General features: G+C 40.8%; 2 protein-coding genes across 2 annotated transcripts in view; both read right to left on the bottom strand.

Annotated features, from left to right (window-relative positions):
* Positions 1–12594, bottom strand: part of LOC141905055 (small ribosomal subunit protein uS19-like) — a 251138-nt gene that overhangs the window by 166403 nt on the left and 72141 nt on the right. The gene's annotated exons all lie outside the window — the stretch shown is intronic.
* Positions 1–12594, bottom strand: part of LOC141905254 (uncharacterized) — a 70508-nt gene that overhangs the window by 21214 nt on the left and 36700 nt on the right. Inside the window, exons 6-7 of the mRNA XM_074794074.1 lie at positions 6609–6764; positions 3288–3455 (exon numbers count right to left, since the gene is read on the bottom strand). Coding sequence (XP_074650175.1) covers positions 3288–3455; positions 6609–6764 — 324 coding nt within the window. The remainder of the gene's footprint in view (positions 1–3287; positions 3456–6608; positions 6765–12594) is intronic.

Genomic DNA, 12594 nt, shown 5'->3' with positions numbered 1-12594 from the left:
GTTAACTCATTGAAAATGAACTTTTATTCAGAGATAACTCCAACTCACAACGTGGAACTGGGTCAAGAGTATTTTAACTAAGCCCAATCAGACACAAAAGAGCCCGAGATAGGGAGGGAGGGAGGGAGGGAGGGAGGGAGGGAGGGAGGGAGGGAGAGAGAGAGAGAGAGAGAGAGAGAGAGAGAGAGAGAGAGAGAGAGAGAGAGAGAGAGAGAGAGAGAGAGAGAGAGAGAGAGAGAGAGAGAGAGAGAGAGAGAGAGAGAGAGAGAGAGAGAGAGAGAGAGAGAGAGAGAGAGAGAGAGAGAGAGAGAGAGAGAGAGCGTGGTTGTAGTATCCCCGGTGTGACTAGTTCAGTACTAAGAGATTGATCATGTTGTAGCGAGGATACACGCGCTAAACAATGAAGTTAGAAGCAAACGGCGACTGGGACCTACGGGACCTATAACAAAGAGATCGGATGACCTGCATACTACATAAATTGTCATTATTTGTTTGGGAGCAAAGATGAATATGATGCTAATTTAATAAGAGAAATGAGATATTCGAATAACGTGATTACATCGTAAAGTCAACTGAGGGACTATAAAATACGTGCTATAACCAGAGGTTCATAGCGTAGAAAATGTGATGACAAATATCACACGGGTGACATATTACTGAATTGAAAAAAATTGTCAATTTTGTGCTGGTCATTAACACGTGACACAGAACGACACGCAGAGGTGATAGTATACGCATAGTGAATGTATGATTAACTCTTCGTTCAGAAAGGTCATCGCTGCTGCCCGAACATGGATTCAGTCTTATCAATGGTCACTATTCCATGATCAGGAGGCAAGCACGGTTCAAAATGTCAATCAGATTTATTTATCAGAATACGGCTCAACTTAGAAGTGATTTGACATCGATTATTGCAGCTTTGTCGGAATTGAAACTTGTTATATCATCTTAATTCGTCAAAATTATATTCCTGAAATTCTAAATCCAGCCACAGCCTCGATCTGAATCTTTAATGAATTCGTTTGTCCTTGATACACGTGACCCTCTGACCTACTTTTTGAAGCGACATTTTTTAATGAATTATAAAACGGTTTTAATTCAATTGAATAAATGATTGTGAAAGCGCGGTTGGTTGGTTGGGTGCGTAGCCCAGTGCTCTCATCTCAACAATTAAACCGCAAATTGCAATTTATGTCAACTGATGATAATTCAATTTGTTCAACGAAGCAGAAAGAATCAACACGATGAAAAATATTACGTATCAAATCGGGCTCATAAATAATTATTTGTGATCAACATAAACAACAGCAGAACTTCAGCACGGTTCAAAAAAACGTACGAGATTTTACAGGGGGCACTTTTATTTGACATTGTATGTTGTTGTAGGGTTAACATGGCTCGGTAAACCCTATAGCTTGTCATTGGTCTTAAGCTGGTCGCCCGATGCAAACAAACATGGCAGATAAACCTTAGTGATGAGATCGGCCTTAATGCGCCAAAGATGGACCCACAGTTTCAAAATCGATGTCCCAATTACAAACCCACCACACCTGCCGGGAGCGAAACTGAGAGTTTGATATTGAAATCGGGAATCGAAGTACAGACTTAGTTGCGGTTCGAACAATCTTCCGACCAGCCTGAACCGGCAAGCGACTCAGTTTCAAATACCCAAACACAGCGTCACAAGTTCTATAATAACCGTATAATAAACGTATATATGAAATATAGAGTTTTTTTTTAAGTTTCTGCGGTAAATCTCTCTTTAACACCTCAGATATAAATATATCTCGTAAAATAATATTTTTCTTGGAATCTGCGCTGCGCAGTAAGATACACGCGGAGTATTCGCACAGTACGAGCGCTTCACCCTTTACCTGATGGTAAACATTCAGAAAAAATTGACGATCAGTTTTTGCTTGTTTTCAACCGCTGAGAATTTCATTGATTCATTGATACTTAAACTGTGGAGAAAAGTACATCGTAACAGCGTAAATATCGTAAACCTGAGGAGTGTGAGTGGAGAGAGGGAGGTAGCGTTTACTGGCTTACAGATAATCTAAAGAAAAATATTGTTTTCCAACCTAAAAATACATCACTTTTTCTATTTTTGTTTTCGAAGTTGAAATTTCTCAGCAGTTTCTCTGCGTGTCTTTCGCTCTTTCAGATCGAACTGTTTTGCTGCAGCACTTTTGTCAATGACTCGATGTCACTTTATTCTCGTCCATCGGGGGGAGCTAAAACTGGTCAAAGGGGGAGCTAGACCAGGGCCATGAAGGAGGTTAGACCAGGGCCATAAGTGAAGGTAGCCCTGGACCACAAACGAAGCTAGAGAGAGTGAAAGAGCTAGGCTAGGGCCATGAATGAAGCAGCTTTGGTCCGATTGATTCTGATTTATTCCACTTTTTAAACAACAAGAATAATTGATCGAATATCTTTGATCTCTGAATGTCAATGTTAGGGTTAATGTCGCTTCGGTTAATTCAGACTTGGCCTTTTTAGATATTATATAATTTCTAGCTGTGGATTGTATCGGGGTCTGATAGTTCATCAAATGTCGAGACAATTAAGTTGATTACGATAAGACTCGTCGACATTACGCTGCCAGCGAACTTTCATCTATAGTAGACAAACACAATTTACAAATGTCAACCGCATTAGGATTTCTGAAGACCAAGTGCAAATATTCAACTTTTCTTTTCGTGAGCGATACAAATCAGATTGTCAGGATGCTGATTAAACAATCTAAACCAATCTAAACCGGGCGATTCAATTATCAACCTAACTTCAACTTAAGACTTTTTGATCGCGGGTTTATGCCGCATGGCGCGACACAATTATCCATCTTATGCCCCGATAGCGCTAAACCGGTTAATCCGCACAAACAGCGACAGCCGGCTTCAGACTTACTCATATCATTTCAGTCTCATAGAGAAACAAAGAATTTGACCTTAGTTTTTAGTCGATATTGATTCGTATCCTGTAGCCCTTATTGGGGCTTGGCGTAATTCAATCTGCAGTACATGAAATATATAATGGTCTGCAGCCAGGAACCAGGACCAGACCAGGACTAAGACCAGGGCACAATAACACAATCGACCACAAGCTAGACAAAGATCGGACTCAGGGCCAGTTGCACGGTGATGGCTTAGATATAAGGTCAGTCTATGTCCACCATTGCAATAGTCAATATATCAACTTAAACCAGTCTTACGATTTAAGACCACATCCCGACTTAGGTCACGACTGCGCAACTGGGCCCCGGACCTAGTCTTACGTTCATTACTTACACGGTTTTCCAGTAATGGCCGCCACGTGCCAGGATCCACACGATATCGATTTGACCGGAAGACCCCCCGCAAGGTCGACTCGATGAGGCTGATATATACGATCCGATGACGTCATCACCGGCGATATCACGTGACTGTTTTTACCCCACAGGTAAAGGTCACCACTCACTGCAAATACACAGAATCAAAACAGATATTAAAAGTTTTAGGAACATTTTAAGGGAGGGAGAGGATGGGACCCTCAAACCGCGAAGGAAGTCCTACACCAATAACACATATAGTACCCGATCATGTCATACACGAGTGAAGAGTATTCTATATTTCCATCAGAAAGATTGTTTTGGAATCGAGAGCGATTAGTTTGTTTTCTGGATACTGGCGTCTGCTAATCGACGTCCCTCACATTTATGTTTTCCCGTCTATTTGAACTTCGTTCACTACACTTAGTGTAAAATCTTTGGTTTTTATTTCTATGGAATAAATTTACTCGCACTTGAACTTGAGAAGTTGTGGGATTAATCAAACTTTAGAAAGATATCTATCTCTGTGAGGGGTTCAGAGATACGTTTTCGGTATTTGGCTCGGTGATGAGAGATAGAATATAGTATCGGTCACTGTATCATATTCAGATCACAATTATGAATACAGCGTTTTCAATAGTTGTCCACCTTAAGATGGACTGAGAGCGCAGAAGCTCTACAAATTGGAAGATATTCGGATTACACGAATATAGTATGTTGGTAAAAGGTCGATTTCTAAGTGAATTGAACATTAATGGCGGGAACGGAGAACTTGAATACCTTCAATCGTAACCGTACACTCGCAATTAACCACATATGTCACTTTATCAATTAACAGCGAACTGGTCATTGATTAACGCCGCTGTCAAGTGCCTCATTAGTTTATCATAGTTCACTACTTTACTACGCGTCTGGGATTCGTCGTATATTCAAATTAATTATTTAGTAATGAAACTCTTTACTCGGACGCAGTTCGAATTTCTCGTCTAAGTGTTAACAGACCCGACCCCGGGTGGACCCTCTCTTAATCGGGAATATCTAACTATTAATATCATTACTTGAATTTCTATCCCATTTTGAGTTGAACTGCATTTAATCATTTGGTTTTAATGTCACTGGTCTCCTCAAACTTCTCACGTTAGTCATTGTTTGTTACTCATGAGGTCCATCCTCACGAGATCTTTTCAAATATAGTCGTATATCTGTCTAAGACACGACCGAGCCTGCTCGGTGTAAAGGGCCAGCGCACAAAGAGATGGGGTGGGAAGTCAACAGTCAAGTAGAAAATATCCGATTGTGTTCGAGCACAAACCAGAAATCAACGTGATCTTCACAATTTTCAGCTTGAATAGCGAGCAATAGGATGTTTGTACTGTCCTGAGGCTGGAGCGGCCGGTCAGTGTAGGGGAGGGGGTCTATCACGCATTGCTGGTTACTGAACCATAAATCACACGCACTAGCCTCGATAAAATGTAATTTACCAAGAGCGTAAATAAAGCGAATGGACCTCGGTCAGCGCTTAATCACTGCAGTCAATAGAATAATTACTCTCGGGACAGTGGTCAGTGCTCTCCGGACAGTGGTCACTGCCACTGACCAGTATGTGATGGTTTTGACTGATTCAATTTTACCTGTGTTAATATCACTATTGAGGTTGTTAGACATCTGTTTACACGCGGCACTACACGACAGGTACAGACAGTATCAGCGACATTCCGTCCTCACTCGACGCAGCTTTACTTGAGACTCGTACAGCAAAAATATATCTGTTTATGATCTGGCTATTTGGGTCTGGGTCCAATTGCAGGAAAAAGGAAAACTCAAATTTTTGTTTTTATTGTTAGTGGTTACTTCTTATATTCCCAATGAGGACAACAATTCAAACTTAACCCAGAATCGTTATTTTTGGGGGTTGGGATTAAGTTTCAAAGAAGGTTTTGTGTCAAAGATATTTGGTATTTGGTATCTTTATATTTCGTTCTGGATTTTGAAACATTTATGGATTTCCAATTCCGCGAACATGGCTTGAATCAATTTCAAGTAAGGCCTGAGACGTGTTGAAAGGAATCCCTTCCTATTCCCGTCTAATTCAGTTTTTCTTTCATGATTCAATTTTTCGCCGGACCGAAAAACTATGACTAACTTCATTGTAGAGCATATTTTCAGATGACGTCACCTCGTGCGGCGGTGGCGGCGGCATCACGGGTGAGCAGATGGCTCGGCACGTTTACGTGTGTATCGTTTACACCGCTTTAACCGCGAGACTGAGGACAAAAATGATTTTGAAAAAAAACCCCGAACGACGCTAAAAACACTTATGATTGTCAAAATGTCGCGACAAAAGCCACAACGCGAAAGGTGTTTAATAGTTTATACTGTATGCGAGTTACAGTGAAGTCATCTAAACGGTGGATGACTGTACGCGGTGTTGAAGAGGTGCTGGTGAATATAGCAATCAAGAGATCTACTTCATCCAGTAATTTGTCACTTTATATCAACACTAGAATGAACAACAACAACTTTTAAATTTACTATCGTTATCGACGACGAACCGTCCTGGTGAATATCATCAACAAAAAACAGCCATATTTAATGAATGAAAAAGCATTTTCGATTCGGTGTCGTTTTCCCTGTTTCCATCAAATATTTATTTCTGATGTATGTAAAACGTAAATTAATGCGTTTAACAGTAAAAAGTTTCAGGTGCTTTGTTTATTCAGTAAAAAAAACCGCGCGATATTCAGCAACACTCTGAATACTAATGAATATAATTTATTCAAACCCAAAAACAAAGAACACTTGAAATTCTGGTGAAATCCATTTAGCAAAATATAAATTCTAAACCGGCCGCGATACGAGGCTTAAAGGTTTTTGTCTAATTTCGAGAGCGTGTGAATTATTACATCTCGAACACTGAAAATAATCAGTCAATTGATATTAGTCGAGGGCGCGTAAAAAATAGTTTCGAGTCAACACAAAAGCGGGCAGGAAAAGAGCAATTTAGTGAATGTCCGGAGCAAAGTGCGGTTAGATAGGAGTCACCCTTAATGGTAGCCGTGTTAAGTGTTCAACCGTTTCAACATCACGCCGACAATTTGTTAGTTTTACAATAAACACTTTTTCCATAAAATGTGATGATTTGTGTTTGAATTGCGGACCGCACTTCCAGCTTCGGGACATATTTACCGACAGGTCATCATCGATAGTCTGACTCCATTGTCTCACTAGAACTGGGACAGACGGAAATTCATTTTTGTCACTCTAAATTCTACTGCTGACCTAATAAATGGAATAAACGTACCTGTAAGAACAGCGGAGTAATAGTCACCGCAATCTACTGACACAACCGGTCCCACAATCGACGATATCTTCCTGGGATACTTTAAAAATCGTACTTTCTGCCCGTGACCCATCTGACCATCAACACCAGCACCCCAGCTATAGACACTACCATCATCTGAAATATCATTACATATTCTTAACAAAGGAAAAACATAATTCATTTAAATCCGCAATAAAAAGAATAATATACAGAATAGTATTTGACTCAATTCTATAATGAGCCATTTTTCTATGACTGAAATAGTATTGAGTTGAAACATCATGTAGTTTTTTGTTCTAAATTCCTTTGGGAAGACAATATGGGTTCTGTTAAATGAAATTAGTTTTCAAATGTTGAACCCACAGTTACTGAGAGCGAACGGATCCCAAAATCAAACTGCTGTAGTATTCAGAGAGAGAGAGAGAGAGTTTGAATCTGTGCTGCTGTGTGTTAGGTATAACACCAGTAATCTGGTTACAGTTTTTCTCTTAGCGAGGCCATAAAGGTAATATCAGTTTTATTAATGGCATGGCCCTTGTGTCAGGATATAAACTCGGCTGGTGGTAGAGATATATAACCCCTCTGATAAACCACGAATCAGGGGGCCATGCATACGACTATCGCGATACGCTATTAAGCGAGTCCCAGTACATGAAATATTTCATCTTGTCTAACATTATAAAGGGAATATTAATGCTCGTTCTTGCACCGACAGTGTATCTGATATTGTGAAAGGACAATAAAACTGGTTGGTTTTATTCGTAGCTCAGATGTGTAGAGAGTAAAATCAGTGTTTTTTGACGGGATCTTACGACGAACGCGCGCAGGTCATTAACGTTAAGTCGACCCGTTCGAAACTGTATAACCGACACTATTCTATATATCACTGACAATACCAACAATAGGATATCATTGAAATAACCGCATTGTGATTCTTACTTTAAAAATGACAAAATATCATGTGCGTTCAAAGCCGTGTGTTCCGAGGACCTGGGTTCAAAGCCCTCAGTAGTAGGCCCTGGGTTCTAATCCGTCTGTTCTAGGTCCTTGGTTCTAAGCCATCTGTTCAAGGCCCATGGTTTGTTTCGAGGCATTGAATATCTAAGGTCAGGTTCACTGGTCCCATTGAGTCAGTGCACCAGGACGGTTGATATTGAGTGTAGGTATCTGATCTACCTCCGACGATGAATTCAGTGAATTGAGAGTAAAATGTGATTAATTTGTTTGTTAACATCATTTGTAAATATGACGAGGTTTTGATATTTTCTGCCTGAAAGAACTCACATCATCAGTGTTCATCAACCGGGAGAGGGAGAGAGGGGGAGAGGGGAGGGAGGGAGGGAGGGGAGGGGGCGGTGGCGGGGTTCGATCGGGTTATGACATCGGGGCAAACAATCGATGTTTGCAATAGCATTTATCGTTAAGATCAGAGCCGTGCAGTAGTTAACATACAGCAGCAGCAGCAGCAGTAGTAGCAATCAACGTAATTAAAACCTACTAAACTAACAGTAAACGATTTATACCAATTTAACTACTGACCACAATCGGGAACTCAGCCAACTCAACACTTTCTCATCAGAAATAAGTTATAAAATTGCGTATAATCTGTTCATCTCTTTGTTCCAGCGATGCAGATAAAAAGACGGTCATTTCGTTTCAGCGGAAGTCGTGTAACCTACCAGCAATTAACTCAACTAACTGGCTGATTACTCCAAGGACTGGCTGGCTGACTGACGGGCTGACTGACTGACTGACTGGTGTTTGAAAGGACTCAGAAAATATGTGGTTTAAGAGACGGTTTGGTCAAAAATTTGAATGAAAGATCGACAATAGATGAATGAACTGTTCGGGGATCATCGATTCAAATTGAAGAACGCCTTCTCATCCTCCAAAATACAAATACATTGAATGCGCGCATTTGAAATAAAGCCTTTTGTTCGGAATTTTCTAATTTATTTCTCAGATTATAATCTTCACGAGTTTGTGTTTGGTTTCATGCTGTAAGATTGTTTTCGCCGAGTTAGTGAAGGTGACAGAACGCCACTGAGCATCCTGCGCAAATCCTTATCATAATACAAAACTCATTAGACCAGGAAATCAAGTCTCTCACACTCAAACTAATAATCAATGCAACACTAGAGAAAGTCTTCATAAATGTCAAAGATGCGTCAAAACCGTGACTACTGCTTTTATCAGTGTCAGTAGACAATAATCAGAGGAGTCGTTTTAGACTGAACTCTTTTCACGATGGTCAAACTGAGCGATTTGGGGTGGAGATATTAAACCCCCTCAGCTGCTGTCTAAACCTTCCCGCTCGATTCTTAACTGACCAATATCTAAAAGCTGAAGTTAGGAGAGATGCACTTCTAGACTCAGCGGAGTTCCCCCAACACACAACGGGGCTTAGGAAAATAATTGAAGCTTCTTAAGAATGAATCAATGTTAACCCCGACGACTCTCCTGTCGCAGAAAACAGTCCGGTATCTTATCAGAGTATAGATCGAGCTGAATCATTTCAGCCTGGTTACAACACAGAGTTCACAGTCCCTGCCTCCCTAAAGCCTTCTCTTCCTACCTCCCTTACTACCTCTCATTCTCATTCCCTCCCTCCCCCTCTCCCCTCTCGTCCTCTCCCCCTCTCCCCTCGCTCCTTTATCGCTGAATCTTGGTCATTTATTCTCATGCAATAGAAAAAACTATAAAGTATGTTGTGTTTTATCGATGATGAATGATTTTAACGATCAGAATCACGTCTAAAAGAGAATAAATAGTAAACCAAACACTATACCTGAAACTATACTGCGTACACGTTCAGTGCTTGTTTACTCACTGGCAAGCGAGGGATTCAATCCATGGTCAAATAGTACGATATCAACTATGGGTCAATGAGTTTAAACTGTGCACCGAATTAATACAACTGATTAAACAACTTCAAACAACAGTAAAAGCTCTCTACCCGCGATAGCAGGAGAGAGAGAGAGAGGTGAAAGAGGTGTTACCTCCGCGGTAGGAGGTATAATGGATTATGGAATAGGTCTTGTTTTTAATATGTAAAGGTCACAGATCGTATAGACTTCATGTTTTACTCGTAGACTGCGGGGAGGGGAGGTTAATAAAGGGCTAGATTCTGATATCTCAGTGAGCCGGAGGCGATGCATCGTGAGTACATCCTAGACCCGGTTCCTCACACAGTGACTCCATAGATTCCAACTCGAATTGAAGTCAAATTTAACCTTGAACTGCGTAACTGGGTACAGATCAATTCGATTCTATTCATCAACACGACTTTTTTTACACGAATTTTTTTAAAATTTATTCAAATTTTTCAACCTATTAAATTTGCAGTTTTTCTATCATATCTCACCAACCACGCGTTTGTTCTAAAGCCAATCTAACAACTTACTAAAGACTTAGGATTTAAGACACCACTTTTGGACTTCAGTAAAGACTCCACAACTGAGACTCCACAACTGTGACTCATTACTGGGACTCCACAACTGTGACTCACAACTGGGACTCCGATGATTATAACCAAGCGACGATAATTTTTAAAAAAAGAATTGGATTTACTGATTTTCATGACGCATTAAGTGCACTAGTTATCGGACGCGGAGAACAGCTACAAACAAAACCAAAACAAATCCCTATGAAACCCTCGCTTCAGACTGTATAGTGCGCAATGATAACACGTCGTGCGGCCGGGAATGCGGAGAGCAACTCCAGTTAATACTGATTCTCAACCTGTAATTGATAGTTGCGAATGTATCGAAAAAAAAACATCCAGCGGCCATCCATCCAGCAGCAGCAGCAGCCGCAGCAGGCAGGGGGTGGTGGGGTTACCAGTCAGTCTAAATACATATTAACCTTTACACGCCGCTGTGGTTTACTACACTACTATACTACTACTACTATATACTACTAGCTAATACTACTCGCTACTACTATATACTACTACCCGCTACTACTATATACTACTAGCTAATACTACTCGCTACTACTATATACTACTACCCGCTACTACTATATACTACTAGCTAATACTACCCGCTACTACTATATACTACCCGCTACTACTACATACTACTATCCGCTACAACTAGCCACTACTCGCTACTACTAGCTACTACTATATACTACTAGCTAATACTACTCGCTACTACTATATACTACAACTAGCCACTACCCGCTACTACTAGCTACTACTATATACTACTAGCTAATACTACTCGCTACTACTATATACTACCTGCTACTACTATATACTACTATCCGCTACAACTAGCCACTACTCGCTACTACTAGCTACTACTACTACTGCTATACACGACTAAAACACTACACTTGCAACTAACATCAAATTTTGTTATCAAATATAGCATCACACTTCATCTCATGCATAAAACTATCGAAGACTCCTCCATCTCAACAAACCCCCCCCCCTCCTGAGACCCCCCCCCATCTCACTCCCTCAGTTAACGTTGATTTCTCGAGACTATTTTTCTGAAACTCGGTACAGACAGATTTTAAATAGAATATTCTGTGTAGAACCGACAAAGCGTAGACTGACACTTATACAGAGATACCCTGGAATCAGCCACCATTAGTTTAAAAATTAATTCAAATGACAAAATGTTGGGCAAGAATTCTATTTACTGTGCAGCAGGCTGAAATTAGCCCTTGATGCTTTCTCGGGAACTTGAGAAAGAGCATCTGAATTGCAAATGCATGGCGTCATCTTGCAGCCAGTGACATCTCGCTTCATACGACAAAAAACTAAAAGTGAACTCGCCAATTCATTCAGTTCACTAATTGTTTATTAAGTCAAGAACCTCAATAAGAATAAACGCGAAATATTCATGAGTTTAAAAAACCATTAAAATATCTAAAACTAACGACACGGCGTCTGAAACGAGAAATGAAATAGATTTCTAGTGAACATGCGATCAATCGCACAAATCATTCAATTAGAGTTGTCACGATATGTTTAAAAAACAAAAGCTCCACGAAATCCTTGAACCTTTTACATCGGAAAACTGTGATGAAAACTCATCAATCTGGCCGCGGCCGCCGCCATGATTTCAGGGGTTGATGATGAATAGGAATTAAGAATAAGAAAACGCCCGATGACTGGCAATGACTTCCATTATGAAAGCTATAGTTTGTAATATCTGTCAGAAATGATTAGTGTTTATTAGTTTAAAGGTTATCAATCAATTTAAACCTGTTCAATGTTATATTTTGTGTCTCGCTTGTCGCGTCGTTTCTAATCATTATGAACGATTTGTGCAATATAAACGCATGGACCGAGCAGAGAAGAGGAGAGGAGAGGAGAAGAGAGTAGAGAGGAGGAGAGAGGAGGAGAGGAGAAGAGAGGAGAGGAGAGAGGAGAGAGGAGAGAGGAGAGAGGAGGAGAGGAGAGAGGAGAGAGGAGAGAGTAGAGAGGAGAGGAGAGAGGAGAGAGGAGAGAGAGAGGAGAGAGAGAGAGAGAGAGGAGAGAGAGAGAGAGGAGAGAGGAGAGAGGAGAGAGGAGAGAGGAGAGAGGAGAGAGGAGAGAGGAGAGGAGAGAGGAGGAGAGGAGGAGAGAGGAGAGAGGAGAGAGGAGAGAGGAGAGAGGAGACTGACTTGGAGTCATAGCCAAACTGCTGAACAGATACAGAGTACCAACACGTGATTCATTGATGGCATTATAGCCAAATTTGGCCTGAACCTCACACTGGTGTCAAATGGGCCCATGTCTGTTTTGGCCCGGGCTAAATCTAGCCGACCAAAAATGTCCGACCAGGCCGTTGCGAATTACTACATGATTAACGGAGAAGTTCCAATAAGGATAGAACAGAATATTCGAAGCTATAAGATGGAAGATGATGATGAAGATGATGATAGTATAGCGGGTTAAGAGTTATTTATTATTCAGGGTTCATTGAGCGATGAAAACCCTGTCGCAGTGTCGAGTATATACAGCGAC

This window comes from Tubulanus polymorphus, chromosome 5 (assembly GCF_964204645.1).
Source record: "Tubulanus polymorphus chromosome 5, tnTubPoly1.2, whole genome shotgun sequence".
NCBI lineage: Eukaryota > Metazoa > Nemertea > Palaeonemertea > Tubulaniformes > Tubulanidae > Tubulanus > Tubulanus polymorphus.
Note: the sequence above shows the minus strand (reverse complement) of the source record. Positions and strands in the feature narration are given on the sequence as shown.